Source organism: Athene cunicularia (genome assembly GCF_003259725.1).
Source record: "Athene cunicularia isolate RWA chromosome 10 unlocalized genomic scaffold, athCun1 chr10_part1, whole genome shotgun sequence".
NCBI classification, from domain to species: domain Eukaryota; kingdom Metazoa; phylum Chordata; class Aves; order Strigiformes; family Strigidae; genus Athene; species Athene cunicularia.
The window spans coordinates 10,328,746-10,354,256 of record NW_020799112.1 but is presented as its reverse complement, the minus strand read 5'-3'; the positions used below and the strand labels follow the sequence as shown (position 1 = coordinate 10,354,256).

At 43.8% G+C, this 25,511-nt stretch overlaps 1 protein-coding gene across 2 annotated transcripts; it reads right to left on the bottom strand.

Moving 5' to 3' along the window:
- Positions 1 to 1,357: 1,357 nt before the first annotated feature.
- Positions 1,358 to 23,543, bottom strand: DPP8 (dipeptidyl peptidase 8). 2 transcript variants are annotated; one of them, XR_003399168.1, is made up of 19 exons: positions 23,279 to 23,543; positions 21,601 to 21,713; positions 20,480 to 20,653; positions 19,400 to 19,568; positions 18,064 to 18,174; positions 17,521 to 17,649; positions 15,456 to 15,517; positions 14,331 to 14,431; positions 13,050 to 13,227; positions 11,572 to 11,731; positions 10,118 to 10,197; positions 9,326 to 9,478; positions 8,542 to 8,677; positions 7,655 to 7,800; positions 6,731 to 6,877; positions 5,840 to 5,976; positions 3,597 to 3,739; positions 2,757 to 2,868; positions 1,358 to 2,167 (listed from the first exon to the last, which is right to left on the bottom strand). XR_003399168.1 is itself a non-coding variant. In XM_026856384.1 (19 exons), exons 1-19 carry the CDS (start codon positions 23,535 to 23,537, stop codon positions 2,045 to 2,047), a joined length of 2,649 nt encoding a protein of 882 aa, XP_026712185.1. In that variant the 5' UTR covers positions 23,538 to 23,543; the 3' UTR covers positions 1,821 to 2,044. The 2 variants fall into 2 exon arrangements, 1 of the variants encoding a protein (XP_026712185.1); XM_026856384.1 differs by having other exon boundaries at positions 1,821 to 2,167; positions 5,824 to 5,976.
- Positions 23,544 to 25,511: the final 1,968 nt, after the last annotated feature.

The following is a 25,511-nucleotide window of genomic DNA, read 5'->3' as shown; positions in this document are numbered from 1 at the left end:
GCATCAGCAGACGTATCCGTCTCAATGCTGACTACAGCACACTCCACAGGGATGCTGCGTTTGCTTTCAGTCACAATTAACTAAGTGAAGACATTACAGGAGCAGGGCTCCTTCCCTGTCATGCCCTTCCCAAAATAAAAACTGTAAGCCTGTTACTGACTTGCTAATGGTATTTTAACTGATCCATTTATAATCACTGTGATCTGAACAGGAAAGAAAAAAAAAAAAAAAAAAAAAAAAAAAAAAAAGCCCAAACCAAACATCCCCAAACATCCCCATCTTGGAGGAAATCTGCATTTACTGCATGCCTGTTGGCTTCGGCTATCCTTTGTGTAACCCAAAAACCAGAGCCCGTTCTCACACACACATTTTACAACCGTGTAACTGCACCAGCTCCGATAGCTTTGGTGCACATGTCCAGCAGCCTAACTGAAAAACGATGCGGTTTGATACAATACAGGCAGACTGTGTTAAATCCTGGAGTTTCAGGATCAAGCTGAACAGTACAAAAGCAAGGAAAATACATGGTTACAACATGTGGAGAACTAAGAGCGTAAACACTGAGAGTGATTCCAGATTTTTAGAAGATTAAAAGAAAATCATGCTCTGCTTCTCTCTAGCACCAAAACAGAAAGAAAAGGAAGTTCTTAGGTTTCTAAGAAAACCATTAAAACTTATAGGAGCCTCAGAGGCAAGCCCCAAGGGGAGAATTTCCTGGATTAAAGAGAATCATTTTGCTATGGATTTCTATCCTAAACGACCTGTTGCAAGTTAAAAGTGACTTCACACACTTATGATGCTTTTTAGTCAAGCCTGCTGCTTAGTTAAAACCTCACTAGCTAAAACACAACTGGGATTGCATATCCTTTAGGCTTAGCGGGGTTACCTTAAGCTATACAGAAGGGGGTTTCTCAAATACAGCATCATAATCATGCTAAACAGCAGTGCTAGAAAGGACCCGGGAATGGAGAACTGAACAGAGTATGAGCCTGGGAAACAGTCCCTCAAATAAAGCAGGAAATTCAATGAAACAGTTCATATTGCCTCACATGTAGTGTTCATAAGGTCTCTCCTCACCAAATCCTCTGTAGATCTTTGAATCAGAGTACTGAATGGTAAAATCTTAACAGGATGCATATACCTATATCATGCTGATGTAATGGTAAGCAAACAGTATTGCAAAACCAGCACCAGAATGCACATCAGGGAAAAACGTTGATGAGAAATGGGCTGCACTTTTAGGCTTGTTTTAAAATCCAGAGCTTCAGCTCTTTGACTTAAGTTTGCACCTCATTCCCACATTTGTGCAACATCAGGGTTTATTTTTCTAATTTAAAAAGAAAAAAAAAAGAAAAAAAAAAGAAAAAAAAAGAAAAAAAAAGAAAAGAAAGAGTATGATTTATCCTGGGGAGAGAAGAAATCATCAAAAAGAACCTGGCATCAACTAAACTGAACCCAAAATTTAAATTCTTTATGAGGCAGCTTAAAAGTTGTCCGTCTTAAAAAACAATTATCACCTAGATAGGTGATGTGTCTAACTTGTGACCAGCTTCTAAGGAGTGAGACACATCCCATTCATGAAGCCAAAAGGCTATATGAGAGCATTTAAAATGTAATACAAGTTGTAACCATTCAGGTAAACTCTTGCTGTGTAGTGAGTAAATCATCCAGTATTATGTAATCAGATACCAAGGAACACACTGTAAAAATACATCAGTTATGTCATAATATTTTTAAAAAGTGAAGATCTGGTGCTGTAGAAGTACATTGTTCTCAGTTTCAACTCCTCCCCCAAGAGAACAACCATGGTACTGCATTATACCACAGACGTGTGACTTTATTTACATATTAAGCTTTAAAGTTGTTAGGTCACCGTACTTTAATTTCCTGTATGGCACCAAATTTACTTTTAAAAAAGTGTCTCCATTTGTGTGTGTGTGTACATGTGGCAGGCACCAAAATGCAATGTTCCATCCCGTTTCCTCTATTTTCCTACATCTCGGTCAGTAAAGCAGCCAGTGGAGCAGAGTTCTGCAGAGGTCAGTTACATTGCCTTCAGGGCAGCAATCCGAGAGCCCAGGTTCTCTTGCAGGTAATACAGTAGATGGAGTTCATAGTGCTCTCCCGACTCAGGTACCCTTATACTGTGCCTCTCCTGAGGGTAGATCTGAAATATAAAGTCATAAGTATCCACAAGAGCTGCAGGCACCAACATTTAAACCAGCCCTCCAAAACATTCATGTAGTCTCCCTGCATTAACTCAGCACCTGAGCTAATACACCCCCTCACCCTCCACTGCCAGAACCCAGACAAGCACGGAACCCTCTGACCCAGCTAGCGCTGCGCTGGAGGCGATAGGCCTGGCTGGAGAGGCAGATCCTGCCCAGAGCCATCACAAAAATCAGTGTGTCCCCAGTTCTACAGCATGGTGTGTGATACCTGGGCTACATCTGCACACGACCAGCAGGGTTTGATTAAATGCACAGACCTGTTCCACACTGCACAAACTCTGCTCTACTGCCTCAAAAGTGCAGATCTCCTCAGGAGCAGCCTTAACCACTCTTAACTGCTCATTTACCTATTTTTTTGGGTTTTTTAACTCACAAAAACTTCATTTAAAAAAAGTGTTAGGCTCAAATACTACAGTTTTATCCTGGAATTCCAAGCTGCCCAGCACAGCCATGATACAAATTCTGATTCTGGACTCCTGAGTCAAAGACAGACACATTACACTTATATCCTGGTTCTGGCCTTACCTGTAAATCATACGGTTTCCCAGCTCTCACTAAAAAGCTGAGCAAAATACTAGTGTGTGCAAAGTGAACATTCTCATCCAAGAATCCGTGTAGCAGCAGCAAACGGTTTGGTCTGAGAAAAGCAAGAGACAAACATTTCTAGACAGCATCCCAAAACCCGTCAGTCATTTCAGTCCACAAGCATCCCTTAAAAACACATAACAGAAAAAAATATTTGCATTGAAGACAGCAATTTCACTATTGTAAATTGCTCTGGACATGCCTCCCAAACTTATTCCTTCCTCCTCTAAAAGTCCATCCTGCATATGCACATCACAGTCAGATATTCCATCTGTCTATCTTCTTTATTCTCAGAAGTATTTCCTAGCTTGGACAATACAACAGCTTAACACTTATCAGAATCACTGCTGATTTTCAGCTCTTTGGCAAGAAAGCCCATGGTCTCAGCCTGCTCTGCAGTCAACTCTGTGCTGATACAGCCTGAGAGCATGCAGAAAGCATTCTGATCAATTAACTTTTATCTAGCTTGATATGGCTCTAAAGTGCTCATCATATAATTGAAGATATGTTTGTCATTTCTTTAGACATAAAAGATAGTCTTTAATTATGGCTAGGATAAAAGGGATTACACAGAATGGCTTGTAATTATGCAAATGTTCATTCAAGTCTATTAAGTTTTTTAGTGTTAGATTTTTGTCTTTTTAAAAAAAAAAATTATTTAATACTAGCATTTGTGATTCCAGGATTCAATTACCAAGAACAAGGAGATAAAAATGTGCCCATGGGGCTTTAACTTTCCTGGTTGGAAAAGCAGAAGGCAAGAGCCAGAACCAAACTTACTCAGAAGGAAACTTCTCGGCTTGCATGGCCACCGATCCTAGGTAATAGCCCTGCTCGTTGTGATCCGGGTGGCCCATGTAACGCTCCGTGTAACCAGTGTCATAAAAAATCCACAGCGTGACGGGTGCTCCAGCAATGGCAACCTGCAAGTTCAACAGGGCTCTCATCATCAGGAGGGAAACAGCACCACCTGACCACTGATCTGGGGATGTCCCTCCCTCCCACAGCTCTATCCCACTGCCACTATAACTGCCCAAAACACACTGGTAGGTTTACAATCCACAGCCTGCAGTGGAAAAAGAAATGCAATCCTCACTCTCCCTCCCACAGTTCATACATATCAGCACAGTTCAGCTACAACCTATGTGTGCTGAAAACAAGGCAGCTGCTGAAAACTAGGAAGATCATACAGACAAACTGGAAGCAACACTGAATGTATCACCTACAAAACCTGCTGAGGGAAGGGGATTTTGTCCAAAAGGCAGAGTGCTCTGCTTTGTTCATCTGAACGTCTAACAGGAACTGGGGTCAAGAGTTCCCTAGGACTCACTAAACTACCTTGCATAGCTACCACCAGCTTGCAGAGGCTAGTGAAAAAAAGACCAATGAGGAAAAAAAAAAGCCCACCACCAAAAAGCCTTTTGCAAGGCATGTATTTTTAAAAGTAAAAGTATAACAATCTTTAAGGACTTAAGACAAGTAATTATTAAACCTCTCAGGAATATTCAGGTTGGGCTTAGACAAAGCAAGAGCATCCTCAAGAGCAGTATCCTGCTCTTACCACACATCTCTACCTTTGAGACTTGCCCAACAGCAGTCTGGCCACTTACTATAGTGGTCTAAAGTCACAAAATCACAAGAGCCTCTTTTCAGTACCTCTCAACATCCCCAGGTTGCCTCCTGGCTGCTTCAGAACACACTGCTATGAAGCAGCATGGGAAATTTGATCTGGGAATAGATCAGTCTGCAAAGAAAGTATTCTCTCAGAGCAGGAAAGGGGAGGGTGAAGAGAAGGAGGTTTTGTTTTTCAGCAGGATCATTTCCCTTCCTTGGATGACACCACAAAGAGCTCAGCTGACACAAAGCTGGCAACAGCTGAGACTATAAAAGGTACCTCAGCGCAGGAGACCTGAGATTGGTATAGCTATACCAGCGCGGTTAAGTGATTGTAAGTTCAACAGTCCAACAGTTTAAAGCTCTCACACAGTTCCAGAGAGGGAATATCCTTCCGTGCTCAGCTGAATGGGGTGAAAAGCTGTTTCTCCTCACCCCAGCTCACATGAACAGGCTCTCAGATATTCCAGTAAACCTGGCCTACCTAAACAGTCCCACACTTATCTTACATGCCAGGTTTCTTGGATGGCAAGCATGTTCTGCCCAAAAGCACTCTGCTCACTTTAATGCAGGAAGCCTCACAGACAACACCACACCTTCATATCAGGTCAAGATAATGTTTGGCCCATAATCAATCATAACTTAGAGCTGGGGGAAGCAAGCACAGCGACAGTGCAGTCACAGCATGATCTTTGGTGTGTTATACTCAAATAAGAACACCACACATTCCTGAAAAGAAAAGTTGCAAATCTGTGTGGAGAGGCAAGAAAATGCAACACTTAATTGCACAAATGCAATTTTCTGATTTGAGGCATCTCTGTTACTATTAATTATTGGGGCTGTACTGGTAACACTGCCTCTGAAAAGCTGAGTCCCACAGCTGTACCAGTACAGACTCAATGCAAACACCAGTCCCAGACACTTCTCAGAGCCTAACAGTGACATAAGGCTTAGAGCATCTCATTCCCATGCTTCACACAGAAACACAAGTGGAGAGAACCGAGGAGATAACCCAAGGTCACACAATAACTTAAAACTGCTCTTGCAACACCCACTGATTGCTGGTTTTAAAAGGTACTGTAGCTTGCTAGCAGGCACTAGCCTTGAAGACTGAATAGAATTTCAGATCAGTTGTCTGCAAAGTACCAAAAAAATAACCAAAGCCTGGAAGCCTAATTAGAAATACCATGGAAGAAAAGTTTGTTACAAAAGCAACTTCTCTCCAAAGTCACCCAAATAGAAGTCTTGAAGGAAACAGCCAGAGCACTGTGTCCTCCCTTGTCTAGAGCAAACAAAAAAGTCTTTGGTGCTGTGAACACCCATGGGAGGTTACACTATTAAGGGAAAAATTCTGTCTGTACCACTAGAATAAGTACTCAACATATGAACATACCCTGAAAATATCTGACCTCTGCATTAAAGCCATAAGAGAGAGGTAGCCTCCATAGGACCAGCCGTGAATGCCAACACGATCCAGATCGATGAAGTCATACTGGGATGCTAAATACTGCAGCCCTTCCACCTGGTCATCAATTTCTATTTGTCCCTGGAAGGGGAGAGAAAAAAGTAAATTTTGTCAGTTCCAGACGATTGTTACATTCTCAGGATTTCCAAAGGTCACCACCTTCAGACCTTTGCTGCTTCTGTTTGTGCAGCACCCAACCAGCACTCCGCTGTGCTAGGCATGTTACAGAAACATGACGCCTTTCCCCCATAAGACAATAAACATATCCTAACCCAACCTTTTAACTATCTTTTTCTTCATTTGCCTCCTTGCCTGGGGACAAGTAAGATTCTTCAGTGGTTTTGCTTTTTGCTGTTACAAAAGTAAGGCTGCATTCTAGCTCTGTGCATGAAAATGCCATTCCCACCACAGAGAGCTACATTGCAAAGCCAGCACAGGCCCTCCCTGCCTGTACATACGGGCAAACACACGCACCCTTTCCAGCCTGACATAGGAACTGCCCTAAACAGCAACCCCTGCTGTGAATGAAACCATCCTGCTTCATGTGAGCACCATAGCATTTCTGATGGGAGTCAGAAACGCCCTGAGGAACCACCTTGCGTTATGCCTGCCAAGCTGGAGTTGGTTCACAACCTCAAACCCTGACATTATATATCCTTCCCACACAGAGCATCTTTCCTCCCTGCCATGCACAGTTCACCTTGCCCAAGCCTAGGCAGTGTCACACAGGCAATGCTGGGCATCTGTGCCAGATCAGTCCTTCTGCTTAGATAACACTGGGACTCAAATCTGTCTCTGGTTGAAAACGAAGAGCCAGACTCAGAGCTCCACTTACCATTTTGTATTTAAAGGCTCCTTCAAACTTCAGCCCTCGGTGGCAGGACCCCCTGTTGTCAATGACAACAACTACGTAGCCTAAAGAGGCCAAAGTGTTCAAACGGAAATACTTGATTCCTTTAAACCGATTGTTCACTAACTGTACCTGGAATAGAAGAGCAGCAATGACACAATCACACATATAATAGAATCCACATGTCACCACTTAATCCAATTTCAGATTTTATTTGTATTTACCTTCCTTTAAATGGTTTATACACTTTAATAATGTAAAGTTTTCAAGATCTCTCCCTCCCTGCAGGATTCCCTCTCCCTGCTGTTGGTCTGCTATCAAATATACTCTGAACTGAGCTCCCCTGCAGCACCAACAGGCACAGTGCAAGCGGCACGGCTGCTGACTGCACAATGCAAACCTGAGCCTGCAGCTCTGCTCTCCACTCTCTGTTATTTCTCAGGAGAAAAGTCTTTCTCTTCAACAAATCTCACTTCAGCTGCCTTGGCCCATAGCAGGGCACAGTAGAGTTGGGGGAACCAAAACAGGGCTAAAGGGCTGGGAGAAGGACGACTGGGGAGCAAGCTCTCCTCAGCACACAGGTCAGTGCTAACAGAGGTCCCCTCGCAAACACATGGGGGAAATGGAAACAAAGAGCAGAAGCCCCTGCAGAGGAGGAGATAGTCACTGTCCCCTGTTCTATCTGCACTCCCCTTTCTCCCAGTTCCAGCTCTGTTACTCTGTACCTGCTCTCAGACAAGTGGCAGTGCCTTGATCTATGACCTGGAAATCAAGACCGCTTACACCACCTTCAGCCAAGCAGCTACTCATCAAACAGGCAAAATGCTGTATGCTCTCCTCGGCACCAAGCAGGAACTGTTCATCCAGGAGAGCAGCCCATGCCTCTGCTCACCTACACACCACACTCACCTGAGGCCCGCCATAGATGAAGAGCACAGTGGGGTACTTCTTTCCAGGTTGCAGATTGTGAGGTTTGTACATCATCCCATAGAGTGTAAACCCTGTGGAGCTCTCGAAGGAGAACACCTCTGGGGGAATGTAATCAGGAAGAGGGCCTGCCACGGGAAGGAACAGAGAGCCTGGTTTAAAAGGGAATGGATGAATACTGCAGCTCTGCTTTGACCCTTCCCCATTACCAGTCTCGCTGCAACCCCAGTGGAGCTCTCCCATGCCTTCCAGTGGATGTGGCTGGGACCAGGCAGAGACTGGAATGCACTAGCCCTAGGGGAGTTTTCTCCTATCACGTTCCCATCTCTGTTCTCCTGTGAGCAGCAGTAACTCTTCTTCCCTGACACAGCCATTACGGGTATCCAAGTCCCTTCTGAACCTCACTTAGGACTCAGGACACTAATACAAGGAAAGCACAGGATATGGAGCATACCTTAGGGAACAGAAACACAATAGAAAACTAAAAGCCCAAGAGCTGTCTCAAAGACATGAGTAGGCAGAAGCACACAACTATTTAAGAAGTGGGTGCCCTTTGCCAGAAGTATTATATATGCTCGTTAGCAGGCACATAGCACAGAGTAAATGAGCACACTTAAACCCCTCCCCTAACACTGAAACTGGCTGTCTGCATCTTCTACTGGCTCTGGCAACAGAAACTTGGTAATTTGCACTCAAAATACCTTCATGGGCAGTTTATACCCATTTGTTGCTGAGCTGAAAATGTCACTCCTGTACTTCCAAGAACTCACACGAGCCTGAGTTTCAGAGACAGGTCTAGTCACCCACAACAGCAAACTCAAACATATTCTTGGGGTATCTTTGAGTCTGTGATCCTGGTTGTCCTTTACCTGCTGAATCTAAAATGGTAGCCCAGAATTCCTTTGTCCTGTGAGCTGCATCATCTTCAGGTCCTGTCAGCCGGTAAAGTGACACACAGTGTGGGTTCTTCTGATTACTGTACTTGCTGATGAACATGTCACAATCCTATAGAAAAAAGGAACATTACCTTGAACTCCTCAGTGCAGAAGCATAAACACAAGCGACCATTTCTTTCTGCATTTAGATCTTTCAGAAGATGCTTATGGACCAAATTAAACCAGGAAGTCTGAGCACTTTTGATAACAGCAGATAGATTCTGAGAAGCTACAGTCCTTAGCAAGATTCAAATATTAACACTCCAAAGCCAAAAATACACCTGCAAAACCAAAAATGGTATGCAGACCTTGTCACATATTCTCTTCTGTTCAGCTGGGAATGCTTTACCCAGGTTACTGTCCCAGATGCCCAGAACCCCACCCAACACTGCCACCAGCTCATCTCCTCTAGCAACTGCTCCATAGCCCACTTCAGGTGAAAAAAGCCACACTCAAACAGTTCCAAAAACTTCATCCTGGCTATTTTAGCCTGAAGCAAGCTGAAGAGCAACTGAACTGGGAGATCAAATCTGGTTTTCAAGGTGGGTTTATGCACCCACTGTACAACATGGAGGAGCACACAACACAATGTAAAAATATGCTTTTGTTATATTCAAATACAGCCTTGTCTGCTGATTGATGAAGGACAAGACTGGTGATAAGCCACAGCACACCCAGCCAACCCTGCCTACACAGGGCCTCACAGGCAGACAGGTACCTGGCTGACACAGCAGGCGTGAGAGTAACCATGTTCTGTCAGCCGCTTTACTTCTCCAGGATTCTCGTAGTTAACAACGTACAAGTGATGCTCTAAAGGCGAGTCTTTTGTGCCTTGAAAGTACACCAGTTTTTTGGCTTCATCAACATAGATCTGTCAAAACCAAAACAACACATCCCTCAATATTGTTTCTTGCCAAAACAATACCCAGTTCTACCATCTCCAAGTCTGCCCCCATCTCACTTCCATAAAGTTGAGTTATAGCCCAACAGTCTGCAAGGAATAAGCCAAATGACTGTTCTTACTGTCCACAACTCTGTCAGTTATAATTTGCACTTTACACCTTGTTGCTCACCTCTCTCATGCAGGTCCTTCACTCTTCCCAGTCTCCCTGGCTAAAAAGACACAGAGCTAATAGATTTATGCCAATCCTTCCTCTGAATCTCTCTTGATTCCAGGACAGCAGTTGGACACCATCATGACAACCTGCTGCTCATGGAACATGTGGCATTTCCTCACTGCTGCCTCACAGTATTTTTGCTCCCTTTCCATCCTCTTTAAGCCTTGGACTTAGTGGGGGAGACTCCTTGTTAACAAAGATCCAAACAGGAATGCGCAGGAAAAGAAAGTCTAACTAATGTTGCCTGTGTTGCTTTCCCACTGCCAAAAATCACAACCTCTGGTCCACAGAGCAGCATAATCAGAGGTAGTGATGGATGAAAGCACACTGCAGACCAAAAATCCCACATGGTATCTTTGCAGGATATCCACGCAGCAAGAGCAGAGACTTACATTGGATCCATGTCTGCCTAGCACTTCCCATTCTCCACTGGTAATCGCTATCTCCTCTTTGATGGGGCACTTGAAGTCACCTGCAAATAACCAACATACAGAGATTTTACAAAACACATGGTCACGATAATACTTCTTCCTCCCAAGCTTTTTTACTAAACTAAACCCTAGAGCAACTCGCCTTTGCAGAAGACCCACACCTCTGCCAGCTTCCCAGGCAAAGGCTAGGGCTTGTTAGGGCTAGTACTATTTAACATTCTGTGAAATGTATGTTAAAGGATTCACAGGATTCAACCTGAGGCCTGGACAGCTTGCCTGCTTTTTTTTTTTCTTTCCTTCTTTTTTTAGTATTTGTCACTTGCACAGAAATAGAGGTTTTATACTGAAAAATGGGTGTGCAAAGGGAATCTCAGATGTCAAAACATGGGGAATTTTGCAACAGGGTGGAGAACAACTCTGTTTTTATAAGATGGTTTTGTTTCCCTTAGAATGAGGGAGATTTAGCGAGAAAAAGAAGTCAGATGCATTCAGAGAAATCTAATCAACCCCGGATATAATGCTATTTGGAGAAAAAAACCCTCAACAGTTGCATGAAACTAGGACCTCTAGTAAAATTAGGTGTACTTTTTGTGCATGCAGAGCTCAGTAAGTGCCTTCAATACACCCCAAGTAAATTAAGTATCACAGCATGAAACTGTAAATTAAAGAATACATGCTGAGGAAAAACCGTTCTGGGAACTCTGCACACAGCTATATCATGCACCCGAGCAAGACCAAACTTTGACTGCAGCTTGGAAGCACGTGGCCCTTTTTGTTTTGCTTGAAATGACTCTTCCTGCATTTCCATTTGCAACAGCTGCCAGTAATTTTCTCCTATTAACATCTCTGTCTATACAGCAATACCACGATTGTTTTTCAGAGCAGAGAGGAATTGTCTGAATAGTTCTCATATCACAGGGTTTTCCTCTTTGACAGCTTCTCTGGTACCAATCTGCTTGTAACAGCTGACAGGGACTATGTTGGTTTTACTTGCAAAATCAAATCCTGAACCAATGTGCATCTATTAGGTACACTGGACCCTGCACATCAGAGCTAGCTATGTTATTGCTATAATGATTAACCTCTGGCAACGTCAGCACAGAAACAGTCCCAACATTGACAAGGGAAAACCAACTAAGTGCATTTCACAGTATCACCAGGAGGTTGTTTTCCACTTGATTTTCTGAAACTTTCCCTTCTAGCCCATGAGGAAGAATCAGGGTTAAAATGAAGGCATACTGAATACAGAATCATCCCTGTAAAATTTCAAGAGGAATGACTGTGCAGTAAAGTGTTTCCTGGACAACAGCAGGAGTTTCCAATAAGACAACAGTTCCTGTCACCTGGAAGGACATTTGTTTCCTCACTAGTTGGCAGCAAATGCCCAATTAAAGCAAAAGAATAATTTCACTTACTTGGAGCAGGGAGGCCTCCACATGACCGTTTGTACTTGCTCTCCTTCAAAACTGAGATGACTTTGTATAGGTGTCGGAATCCTGTTTTACACTCAGAGGCAAAAATGAACTCTATCTCATCTTCATGGGTTTGAGGGAAAACATAGAAGATATCATGGATCTGTGGAGACAGAGCAGTGGATTACTGTTGTTAGTGGGAGTCTGGCACTGAAGCTGCACATAAGTTCCTCTTACTGCTCGACACAGACAACAGTTCACACTAGCAGGGTGCAGCACTGTCCCTTACTGGGAGAGCCAGTTATGCCCATGAGCCACGGTGTGTCTGCAGACAGCTCCACACGTGCTGCACAGCTCCAGGATTTTTGCTAGTCTAACTCTAAATTCTGGCCAACAAACTGATTAAGTTTCTCTATACCTGCCTTTCTAGCTTAGATACAGAGGCCAGTCCAGCTCTGCAGACAGCATACGAGAGCCCAGCAAGCCAGGGTTCAGTGGCCTCTTCTGTCCAGTGCTGTCTAGAAGCCCACAAGTGAAGGGTTATTTCAAGAAAGATGAGCTGACATGATCTTCTCAGTCATGAAGATGCCAACTCTTGCTTCAAGGGACAGTCTTTTGAGGGACTCGGGGCATTTATTGGCATGGTGTGAGCTGCCAGTCAAAAAACACTCCAGCCAGCAAAAATAATGGCGAAAAGACAGCTCACACCATCCTGAAACCATGCACACTACTAATAAGGATAAAACATGGTATCAGAGAGAGCACTTGTTGTATAGGGACCATTCACTGGAAGGCTTTGTGCAAATAATATCTCCTGCGAGATCCAACTACCTGTCAGTGACTGATGTGCCCAGGCCTTCCTGCACCCCGGCATACCTGTACGGGGATGTCATTGTAGAGACATCAATCTTTATCTGCAGAAGTGTGACCAGCACTCATTTTTACAGCATTAGCCCTGCACACCAGTGTCCGGTCTCAAGCACAGGCCCTAGGGCACACTTCTGAAAACACTACACACAAATCTATTTCACCAGACCATACGTAGTTAAGGAGGGGGTTTAGTGACTGCTAATAGACTCCTAGGACTTGTTCACCCAACATCATCTCGATACATCCTTGTTGTCTGACAAATACTTCGTCTGCTGGCACTGCTGGTGGTGAACAACTGGCACCAAGAAGTCAGAGCATGTCAGTGGGTAGCGCTGTGTGCAAGGGACTGCCCTGGGGTGCCAGAGGCCTGGGCTCTGCTCCTAGCTCTGTCTGACCACAAGCAGCCTCAATCAAAGCAGCTCTGCTTTCACATCCCAAATCTCTCTGTTCTCTACATACTGTTTTTTATAGCACGAAGCACAGAATACACACAGAACTTGCACAATGAGAACATTCTCCCAAGCAGGAAAGTAACACCAGTGCTGCTCAAATGCTACAAACAGGGTCTTCAACAACAAACTGTCAGAGAAGGCCAAAATTCAAATGCTTACATTTATCCAGATGTCTGTTGTTTCTTCATAAATAATGAAAGGTGTAACAGAATCTGGTACAGCATCGATAAGTTTCTGTCTTTCCATTGCATCATCTTCTGTGGGGATGAATAATGCAGGAGGGATCAAGACTATCTGAAGCCGAGTTTGGGAGCGATCCAGTAAGATGGACCAGATGCTGTTGAGGAGACAGATATTAGAGAAAATAACATGCAACCATGAGTATCAGACCTGAAAACCTCAACACTCATTAGCCCTAGGCATTTTGAGGGAGTCAAGAACGTTCAATTTCAGATTAAGCACAAAGCCACGTGTAAAATTTCACCCACATAAATAAATCTCTTCCATAACACAAGAACCTATTTCACTTCATTTCAATATTGCATAAGCACTGCAGGTTCAAAAGTTTAATTAATTCTATTCTCCCAGATTTGAATTGTGCTTTAGGGGAGAAAGAAGAGAAAAATCAGAGGGAATAATGAAGCAGAAAAATTTCAATTGGAATTTTGCGATACTTGTGAAAATACTCATGTTTTAAACCTATACCTGGCAGAGAATAATACTGGCACCTAAATGGATTGGCAGTAGACCCTGCCATACTTCTGATGGCTTTGCATGTAGCTCTGACAAAAATCCTGCAAAAAGCAAGATAATGTAGAGAGTGTGTCCCTGCACTTCTTCCACATTTGAGGGGGGGAAAAAATATTAAAAAGGTGAAAGCCATCTTTAGATTCAAGAACTGGAGAAGTGTAATTCTGGAGAAGCTTCTGGTGAGTTAGAAACACTGTACTACATCATCTACAGGGTTAAAAATGACATGCAAATGTAAGTAGCACTTACAGCAGGTTTTCTGATCAGTAAGTCTGGTCAGCAAGGATGGTCCAGTGGTTAGGGCGCTAGCCTAGGGGACCTGGGCTCATTTCTCTCCTCAGCCACAGACTTCTTGTGTGACCATGGCAAGTCACTTAGCCTCTCTGGGCTTCAGTTCCCCATCTGTAAAATGGGGACAATAGCACTGCACTCTCTCTCACAGGGATGCTGAGAGGACACATACATCAAAGGCTGCAAGTGTCCAATACCAAAGCAATAGGGCCAGGTACCAGAGAAAGAGACAAGAACTCGGTTTTGGTTTTGAAAAAATCGTCCCCTTTGCACAAACAAGTTTGTAGCAATGTAAAAATGAAAGCAGGCTTAAGCTTAAAGAAGACAGAGACCACTACATTCTGCTTCTAACTGTATTGCCCCAAACACTCTAAGCAGAGACAGGATTAACATACGCACTATTTTCCTTCTGGCGTCCACCCAGCTCTAGCAATGTACTCTACTCCTTCAAAGAGGATCTCGAACGGCTGAACTAGCTCTTTATCCACAACATCTGCAATCTGTTGACAAAGCAGCAATTCAGTGACACTGAGATGAACCCCCACACAACCAGTTTTCATGCACACTGAAAGTCTGGACACAGAAGACTTATTCTGTGCAGCTCATGTAATTTAGATTGTTCAGCCTTTGCAACACAGGGGATTCAACCCCATCTGTAGCCAGAAACCAGCATAGTAGGAGAGCTGTGCACTGCCAGCACAGCCAGGGCTTGAGAAATCTGGGTCATTTGTCTCAGACAAGTCACTTGAACACTCAGTCTCCCCATATAAAGGGGAGGTGATTTGTACCAAGCTATTTTGTAAGGTGCTTTAATTGGTAGATGTTGAACATCCTGCATGACATCCAGTTGTCAATGTGGTTCTAATTCATGATATGCAACGCTGCCGTCTGTCCCTGCTGGGACTGGGGACAAAGTCACAGCGGTACCCCAAGGGTCTGGACGGCTTTCCCTGCTGGCTGACATCAGCATGGCTATCCCAGCAGGTGACTGCTGGTGGCTGAAGAAGCTCTAGAGTAGAGAGAATCCCAATAACGTATGGCTGTTACTGTATCTGTTTGGTAAGATTAACTTCCCAACTGTTTGAAGATCTTGGACTGCGCTATGGAAATTTCTGCATCTGTTAAAAAAATCCCTGGGTGAAAGTAAAGTTCACCTCTTTCCACATGTTCACACTTTTGTAAGGTGATACATTGTCTTTGCAATCTAATTTTCCCAATATATCCAGCCAATCAAGAGATCTGTCACATAAGAAGGTCCAACCATCCACACCTAAAATACCCTGCTCTGCAGCTGAGTTCATAAACCAGTGGTAGGGAAGGAAAGTACAGCCTTGAGAAATTCTGCTGCACACACAGACACCAAGTATCTGCGCAGGAATGAGCCAAGTGCACTGCCTCCAGAGAGGCCATTAAGCTATCAAAACCAAGGAAGTTCATTTGTACTGAACTGGAAAATGAGTTTTACCAAAAAAGAATCACAGAAATTATGTTTATTTGGAAAAACAAGCAGAACATAGAACTTACTCTGCCTTCCACATTGATTGTCACTTCAGATATCTTGAAAGTGACCTTTGGATTTGCTGTACCTATAAAAACAGATGTTAGCAGTCAGGCACCAGTTGTTTGCTTCGAAGAGGGCAGACTTGAACTGTGGATTATTGTGGTGTTATTCATACAGAACTGGAAAAGGCAAATAGCAGAATGCTCTTTGATCAAATAGCCTACTTGCACATGCGAGAGACAGCAAAGAACAAGGTAGGGAGAAAAAAGAGACTGCAAACATGAGGAGACTCAGTGGATTTAATCCTGCAAACAGATCTGATCAGAGGCATGCTACTGTCACAGGCAGTCTTCTCTCCCACAGTCAAAGGCAGCATGTGCTAGTTGGAGGTAAATGCTCAGGAGTGACCAGGATAGCAAAACTAGCTTTGGTTTACTGTCTGGCTGTTATTCTCAAGGTGGTATACAGAAAGCAATCCAGTGCTAAAAAAGCATCCTTGAAAATTAGAGCAACTCACACTTAAAAGCTTATTGCCGTGACTAGCGCAGATAAGGTAATAAAGCTACATATTTGTGTTGAATATTGAAAATCTAAAGTTAACTCTTCACACAAACCCAGCAACTCATCCTGCTGTACAGCACCCACAGTGCTAAATGTTGGGGCCTGCTCCATAGCAAAGGTGGGCTATAAAGAATAAAGCTGCTGGCGCTTGATCCACAAAAAGCCACATGTGGCAAATTCTCTGAATATTCTCAGTGCTGCTGCAAAGTACTCCCAACCTCATCAACCTGGTTTATACACAAAAAACGATGCACTGAGGTGAGATGACTTGCCTGGGGCCCCAGCGCTGGCCTATTTAAGTACTTACCTTCAACGTGTGAAGAATTTTCTCCACTACCTCAAGCTCTGCCCTCATAACAACCCACTGAAAAGGGCTACTGTCCCTGCAGCTCAGACTGGAAACTGAGGCCCAGAGATTAAAGACTAGATCTTTTTCTAAAGGGATTTGGGCTTTGGTTTGCTCATTTACCTACGCTGCTGAAACTTAGCACTGAACAGAATTATGACAAAATACTCTCAGAAATCTGGGTGTACACAAGTGACGAAAAAACACAAGGAGTCATCTTTTGCTTCCCAGGCTAACACTGAACCTTTCTTTCTCCTTGAAACAACTAGTAAATCAGGATCACAAGCAGAAAACTTTCCCCAGTAGATCAGGAGATCTGCAAGATCTGAAATGAATTCTGCAACTTGGAAAGGTCAGCAAAAGAGAAGACTTTTCTCCAAAAACAGATTTCAGGAGTAAGGAAAGTGAGTGAGCCACTTAATTAACTATGAGCAACATGCTCTCCTGAAACAGAAGGGAAATCTCAGAAGAACAAAGGCCAGAATGTTCAAATTTGCCTCATACACCTGACACATGCCAGTGAATCAGTCCCAGCAGGTCTGCATGAGTCCCACTTCCCTGCTTTCAATGGCACTCCACTCAGTATGTTTCAAGCCTGCCCTCACCCCTCTACTGCTGAAGCCTCCAGATCATTTACTGTTTGAAAATATGACAACAGCGGGTTTTCCTGGCAGGCTGTAAGCAGGCTGAGTTTGTTGTTCAAAGTCCAAGAGCAATCATGGAAACCAGAGTCCTTCAGAATTTGAACTACCAGGGCACTGCCAACAGCTAAACAGAAACCCTCCTGAAAAAGCAAAAGGCCATAAATCTGCAGCTTTTCCCTCAGAGACACAGGGCTGTAATGAGAAACAACTCCTCGACAGCTCAAATCTGCCAGGATCTGAGACAACAGCTCCAAAATAGTGACAATCAGATAGAGTTTCCACCAACTCCTGAGAGACCCAACTCAGAGCTCTTAGTAACCGCATGGCTGGAATATCAGTACAGTCACCAGTGACTAATCTAACCTCCACAGCAGCAGTTTCCCCAAACACACTTCCAGCACCTGGACACCAATTCAAAAACTACTAAACACCTCTCCAACAACCCCCTGCTCTAGGTTAGGAGAGTCACTGCTGTCAGGCACATGGAATAAAATATGTGTCTACTGGAAACAGAGATGTAAGGTATCAGGGTCTCACCAGTTTTGGGGTACCGGAAGGAATCCGTTCTTCTTGTCTCCAGCATGGGTGATGTGACATGAATAATTTCCACCTCTGACTCATCATTTTCTTCATAAAGAATTCGAAGAACTTTACCCCCACTCAGTGCTGTAAGTGAATTAACATTTGCTGGTCAGAACAGCTCTCATTACCAGTTATTGCAGGCATCAATACTCATTATCAGTTACTGCAGGCATCATTATTCTCTCAGGAGCACAAACAGGTTGGAAGCATAAAGAAAATTCCAACAAAGTCTGTGATTCATGTTTCATTAAGCAAAACATTCTGAAACTCTTACAACTCCTACCACTGTTGTGAGAAGGAAAGTCTCTTCCCCCAGTAACATGTGCTCACAAGGCAACAGTAACATGCCCACCGCTGCGAATAGTTTAAAAGGAGCTATGAATATAAAGTTCCTAGCCTGCATAAAGACAAGTAGCAGAAAAAAATAACTGCACTGGACAGCACAGCAGGGGAGCCACTACTTGTGCCCGTCAGACACACCGGATCCATCACACCTACTTGGCTGTGCCTTTGGGCTCCACCAGTAGCCAGTGTATCTGTCAAACTCCTCCTGCAGCACAAAAGTAGCCACACCAGCAGATTTTGGATCCTCTTCGACATTGGCCAGTTCTAAAAAAAGACACAAAAGAATTAGTTCATGATTTACTGCTGAATCAAGCCAGTTCTACATTATCCCAAACACGGCCCAAGTTCACCCCCCAGGAACAATTACACAATAATAAATTGACTTCTCAGCAGATTTCTTTTCTACTTCCACTCTGCTCTGTTGATTTATTTAGGGAGAATCTAATCCTCTGACATGGCAGCTTCTTTTAGGAAAGGAAAGCAATCCCCTCTTCTTACTCCTACCCAATTAGTCTCTCAATTTTCTATGTACTAGTTGAAGAAAGAAAATATTCTCTCTACCTGAGCTCAGTGAATTCAAACCACAACTTTTAAGTAAATCAAAGAAAAAAACCTGACAAAACAAACCCTCCTGAACAACTGAAACTGACAATATCAACATTCAGAAAAATGAAAGCATTTCATTCACTGTACAAAGGTAATGGACTTATATAACATCTCAACATGATGACATATCCATAGGGCTTCAATATTTTTCCTGTTACCCTGGAGGTAACTTAGCAGCGCTCCATAAATAATTATAATCTGAGGAAGAGTCATTGCTACAGTTTATTTTTAATGTACTTACATAATATTTTAATATTTAACATTTAAATAAGCTAAAGCATATTATAAAGCGTCAGAAATTTTAGTTCAACTAAAATTTAAATTGTACAGTTTAAATACAAATTATGATTTTAAATACAAAATGGAATCGATTTTTAAAAAGTGTTTTCTCCACAGTTTCCTATTTTCCTTCCTCCAGGATACATGTCTAAACCAGAGTTCGAGAGGGTAAGGCATGAGGACCTAAGTTACTGAGCATGAGGGGCCAGCAGAAGCCACAGTGCTATTCAGAAACTGTCTGTATTGTTTCTAAAAGGCCCTGCAGCCTGATTTCACTGACAGAAACTTTCCTTCAGCTCTATTCCACCCACAGCTCCTCCACACAAAACAGGCTGTTCCAGTAAAAAGGAATGCACTGTGTTTCAGAAGAGCCCTTCGATATGTATTCAACAAATAACTCACTCTGCCAGATTCCACAGTGCAGGGAATAGAATCATCCCACAATATCTGCACCAGAGGAAACATGTAGAACGTGACAAACAAGGTGGAATAAACAGTGGCCATTCCCCCAGATTTCAGAAGAACCCCTAGTGCCATTGCTTAATTCAGTCTAGCAAGAACAAGTGCAGGGGAGGTGCAGAAATTTTAATTCAGGATGCATTACCATTGTGCACAAATGTTAGCCTTCTTTCTTCTCTGGTTTCTATATTAGATATCCAGATGTCATTGCTATGGATAAATGCAATCCAATTTGGATCAGCTGGACAAAGCTTGGGATCCATACGGATATTTGGACAACTGGTCTCTACCAGAATGGGTCTTAAAGGCTGTTGCTGTTTGAAAGAAAGAAAAAGCACAGTAAGCAATAATAACACATGGACACTTACATAAGCTAACCTGGATCATCAGAAGGTCTCTAAGACCACAATATTATGGACACTGACTTCAAATACAGAGGTTTACAAACAGAAGAATTTATCAGTGTTAAACACAGAAAAATATTGTGCAGATATTTTACAAGGAAATTTGTGCTTCTACCACAGTGTCACAGATCCCACCAGGGTCTCTTTCACCAGTGCTGAGGATTAGCCACAAATCATAAGGCAGCTTGCCTAGAGAAGCCTGGCACACTTAAAAACAGCACCCTAAAAAAGGCCTGGCAGAACATACAATTTTGTCCTCCAAAAGCAATTCAGAGTACAGTAAATTCCCTCTGACAACAGAGTTTGACAGACATTAGGCATTTATTATAATAATAAGAAATTATTTCAGCTTTGAACGCCAGCTTCAGCATCAGCAGAGTAAAGGTTGCTTGTTCTGCAAGTTACACAGCCAAATCTTGTAACACAGAGCACTGACTGCTGAACAGTGACCTCTACACCACAGCTTGGGAACAAAAGCTCCCTCTGACATGACTTCTGACTGCATGAAAGAGCACAGAGCATCACAGCCTTTGCGTTGCTTTTTACTGGCATTGCTACTTGTGAAAAATTAGCAAAATCTGGTGTTCTGCCTTGCTGCTGCAGTTTCTACCATTTCTCATAATTCTCCACCTGAGTTTCTACAGCCATGGAAATGCATGCCCCCGTGGAGAACTTCTCCACGTTTCAAGGGTTATTGAGGCTACTTGCCATGCTCATGCAGCAGTAACTGATGAGGATGCTTTGCTTTCACTCCAAGCCAAAGGAGCTTCTAGCCAGAGGAAAGCAATACTGCAGAAAACTGGAGAGGTGAGTAAACTCACAGTGAATCCGTGAGGGCCTCCATCTTTTACGTGATAAATTCCGCTCCCAGCCTGAAACAGAAAGGTGCCACTTTCCCGGTGGTAATCGTAAGAAGCAATCCCAATGGTGCCAATTCGCTTCCTCTCCCGTAGCAACTCCTCTTCACGAGAGTACATCCCATAGTCCAGGATGGCCTGAATTCGGGCAGAGAAGAACAATCAACACCTCTGCTCTGCATGTCTTACTATACTGTCAGAGCGTCTGCATGCCAACCTTCCAGGAGCAGATGGCTGTGCAGACACCCTCCTCCCCCAGAATCCTGCTGGCAGCTAGAAGCCCGCTCCTGCTTGTGCCTCTGCCATCAGCACTTGTAAGTGCAGGCCATGATCAGATCCTACACAACTGTAAACCTGACAGCCGCCTCTCCCATAGCAAGGACAGTGTTATTTCCATTATTCACTGATATAAGAAAGATGAGACTGAATGTCTATTATTTCTAGAACAAGCAGGAGAGTCATTGCTAACTTTCACAGAGATACACAGTGACTGGTCTGGTGGGAGGAGAGCACAGCATGGATTTTATGTCTGGCTGACAGCCTCAGGAAATAACATGGGAAAATACACACCCAATTTCACCTGGCATTTGTCCCCCCTCCTCCAACCTGCCACAGTGCATGGGGTGGGACTGGTGTGGCCTTGCTATGCACAGATATGAGAAGGGTCCCAGTGAGTGGGAAAGGGATCCTCTGCTCCTGCGTGAGTCACGGAGCCACTCACTGATCCTCAGGGGAACTCTCACTTCCCGCTGCAAGATAGTGATTATTGGAGACTACAGGCTCCTTCAGCACTCTCCAGGATCTCACAGCAGAGAATCTGATGCAAATTAGTACTTGCAAACTCTGCTGGCAAGAGAAATAATCCAGCACACACAGTTTTTATGATGCACAAAGGCTGTAACTCCAAACACTGATGAGAAAGCTGTGCTTGGTTTTGAGATGGCTGCAGAGTTAACCAAGTACAAGAATAATCTTAAAATCTTTAAGACAGTAATCTCCAAATTTTAATGATGGCTTACAGGTGGAACCCCAAAGCCCGTGTACTTGCTACGATGCCAAGAAGAAAGAAATAAATCAGGACCCACCGGAAAAAGATCCAAAAGAGGCTTCCAGGAAAGCAACAAGGCGGCAGCTTTGTTTATGGTTTTGGGAATCTCAGAGTAGAAGAGCGTGTTCTCCCTGTTCTCCCCAGACATTGCTATTGTGAAAGTGAGGAGGAAAAAAATGTGTATTAGCTTTCTTTTAATAATCCAAACACTCTCAAAGGATGCCCAGAAACAGTTTCACAGGCCCTTCCTACCAGAGAAAGTACTGATGGTCTGCACTGCAGCCTCGGTCTGGGAATTCTGCTTCACATAAATGCAAGTCATGGAGAAGGCAGAGAACAAGGAACTACACCCAGGCTTACCCCACACTGCCTGAAGCATATCTGTGTTCTTGAAGGCTCAGGCCCTTTTATTTTCTAAGCTTTTAAAAATCAAGGAAGGCCTTTCTGCTAATTCCCCTAGCTAAAATACAACATGACACAGCTTGTGTTTCAAAGATAATGTGTCTTTCTGAAGGTTTGAACATCCCTTTCCTGCTCTTTTCCCTCACTGCTATTCAGATTTCTGAAAGCTCAGGCATGTAGGCATCAGCCTAGAGGGAGCCAGATGTGCCCTGGGGAACTCAAGTCTGACTGATAGTTCAGGAAGTGGCACATAGGAAACCAGAGCTCATCTCAGCTGGGGTCAGCCTTAATCCACCCTCAACATCCTTCAACTCAGCATTATTCAAGGATTATGACCCCCATCCTCTAAAAAGGGAAAAAAAGAGACAGATCTTTCTGACTACATCACAGCACAACACATGCAAAGGCTCTGAGAACCACAAAGCAGAGCTTAAGCAACTAGCCTAAGCAGCAAGCAGTAGGGCTGGAACATGGTTCCGGCTCCTAGGCCTCTGCTCTGGCCATTGCTTCTCACCCTAACCCAATTTTTCATAGACTTATGTTCAGCTTTTGACAAAAGTGTTCCTCTACCACAAGGTCTGCCCCAAAAAACCACTCAGAAGGTTGCTCACAGCATCATTTACAGTGCCAAAGCACTTCAAGCACAGCTGCAATTTAGAAATACAGATATAAAGTGAACACCAATTAGTGAAACAATGCAGAAGTGAGTCACTAAGGCCAAGAACAATAAATTACGTTGTTCTTCATTATCAAGAACAAAAATGCTGAGAAAAACATTTACTGTTTAAGCTGTCCCTGCTCTACACTGCCACTTATTCCCTCCAGAATCGATGGAAAACCTACTACTATATCTGAGGCACAAAGGACTTTCAAAATTACATTTATAATCTCTGTTTTGGAAGGAAACTTTGAGGAGGAAAAGGTTCTACCCACCAGTTGTAATTAAGAGAAAGGAGATTAAACTGACACAGCTTTTAGAGAGGGGATAGTGTACTTGGAGTGAGAGAAAACAGACTGAACAGACTTAACCTGCCCACCCACCTAGGGAACATGTTCCAAAGGACACTTCACAGTTCTGTTCCAGCTCCAGCAAGCCTAACGGGACACCTCCAACCACACCATTTCTGGGGGAGATTACATCGCAAGTTTTAACGAGACATTATGATCACAATTGTGACATCAGACCAGCCAATCTGCCCTGAAATCCACTATGATTTAACTGCCACAAACACCCAGCTATCAAGAACAGTCAATCCCAAAAAGCCTCTGTGGTGACTGCTTAGTCAAGACACAGGCTGTCATAGCAAGCTTACCCAGATAGTATATTCTATCAGAATGAGGTCCTTCAGGGTCATTTTTCTTCACAAATGTGAAATCATGAGGGGCTTTTGCCATCATGTACCCATGATACTTCCGTGTATCTGTGAGGAGTTTCCGAAGCTGGCTCCAGGAATGTCTCTCTACATAGAAAGGTTCCAGTTTTGGTTGCTCCTCTCTCTGGACCTGCTCCTCGCGGCCCGCAGTTTCAAAGATTTCAAGGCCCGGCTGTTCAGTTTCCATGGCTGCTGCCATGTTGCATGTTTCTGGAAAAAGAGAATAGCAGAGGTTCAGCACTGCCTTCCAGCAGCCGTGCAAACATCCACTTCAGGCTCCCCAAACACACCACAGCAAAAACATTATAAGAAAACCACCATTTCACTCAAAGAAAAAAAACACAGCAGAATGAAGAGGACTAAGAAGGAAATTTCTGCTGTGGAAAACAAGCTGCCATCACTCAGCCTTTCAGAATGGGACTAAGAACTTCACGGAGCCACACAGATTTATTGTCTGCCTTTTCCACACCCCCACATGCCAACTACTCATTTCAGTGCATGAAGTAGATAAATTCTTCCCCGTTAAGCTCCTACCTGCTTCTTCCTCCCTGTGAACTGCACAAATATCACCTCCTTACACTGATATCAGAACAGAGGATGATTAGGACTGGCCAGATCTGGGACAACCAGCTGCTTAGAACAAACAACATCAGTAGTTTATTTGGAACCACCAAGCCATACACAATGGGGCTAGGCAACTGCACGCCCTTATTCCCATTATTCTCCTGTAATTTCTTGGGTTTGTTTGCATCTCTTCAAACAAGGCTTGAAAGGGTCTAGCAATGATCACCACTACTATATAATCTCAAGGATAATTACAAATACTGTATGGATAAGACTCTTCCAGAAGTGTGAGGTGATACCAGAGGAAAAGAGACACAGTGAAAAAAAGCATTTACCAAATAGATTTATCTGCAGCATAAGTCTTATCCTCCTGAACAGGTTGTTAATTTATCAGAAATCTTTTCCTGCAGTCAGCTGTGCTTTACAAACTATATCTGAGCTAGAATTAACTGCCCAGATGTCTGGTAAGATGAAACCTAGTCATTCCACTGTAAATCCCAGGACTGAGGGCAGCTTCAAAGGGATCTAAGCTATAAACTCCCACCACATAGTTCATTACCAAAGGGACCAAGGTGTAAGGATTATCAATCCTCAAAAGGAGACTTTTTTCTATATATAGAATGGAAAGACTGCACAACTGTTCTGCACACTGCTAGGGTGCAGCTTGGTGGCCCGAGCCTGACAAAAACACCAACACAGACTAAATAAAGCATTCTCATTGAGCAAACAGGCACTAAGGGGTCACAGAAATTCACAGCATGGGCTTGGGTAGCAAAGCTACCCGAGGCAAAGCTCCCTGATGGTCTGGCTCTCCTGCTGCTCTACACAGCAGCTCAGATACCCCACCACAGATAAGCAAAAAATGAGACGACCTACACCTTGGCCAAACCCATTTTAACACAAAGCAGAGCAAGTCTGGACTAGAAGTTTGGTTCCACTTTTGACAATACTAACACAACTAACACAGGTCTTTCTTTTGTCTGAGTTATTTACAACACAAAACCATGACACAAGTTAAACAGCCCTGTAAAACTGGAAGGATAGTCCAAACACCTACAAGGAACAGTGCTCTGCTCAGACCGCATTAGAAACTGAGAATGAGACTTCAAACCGGAATCAGAAAACTCTCATCTAATTTGCAGAATTCCAACAAAGAAAAATCTCCTTTCCCCACCAACACCTAGATGCTGGTATGACTTAACCCGATCTACTTCTCACCCTTCCCTCAAAAGAAAATAGATAAAAAACCAAGAGCAGCAGCCTTCTAACAAGCAAACGAGTGAGAACCGCCACCCGGTGAGATGATGTTAGTCCAGGGTAACGATCTGCCTCCCAGGAGATCACTGCGGGATCTCTACCGCAGCCACCTTCTGCCACGTGAAGCATTTTATTTCCACCTTCCTGCAGCCAACAAAGAGACCGCTCCGTTCTTGATACCAGCTCAGGGGACCGACCCGCACTACAACTCCGTAGGACGCCTCGTATCCGCAGGGTGCGCGGAGGGGCAGGTCAGGCCTGAGCGTGATGACGGCCCCGGGCCTGCCGCTGCCGCCGGGGTCGAGGAAGCGGGCAGAGACTGGGAGGGGCCCCCCTACCGCCGAGGGCAGCG

What these genes read in the sequence shown, in the direction of transcription:
- DPP8 (XM_026856384.1), bottom strand. Translation starts at nt 23,537, where the DNA reads ATGGCAGCAGCCATGGAAACTGAACAGCCGGGCCTTGAAATCTTTGAA. An exon ending in CAACAGACATCTGGATAAAT is followed by an intron (nt 11,732 to 13,049) that starts GTAAGCATTTGA and finishes CTGTCTCCACAG; the next exon opens with ATCCATGATATCTTCTATGT. An exon ending in AGAGGTCAGATATTTTCAGG is followed by an intron (nt 3,740 to 5,823) that starts GTATGTTCATAT and finishes TTGAACTTGCAG; the next exon opens with GTTGCCATTGCTGGAGCACC.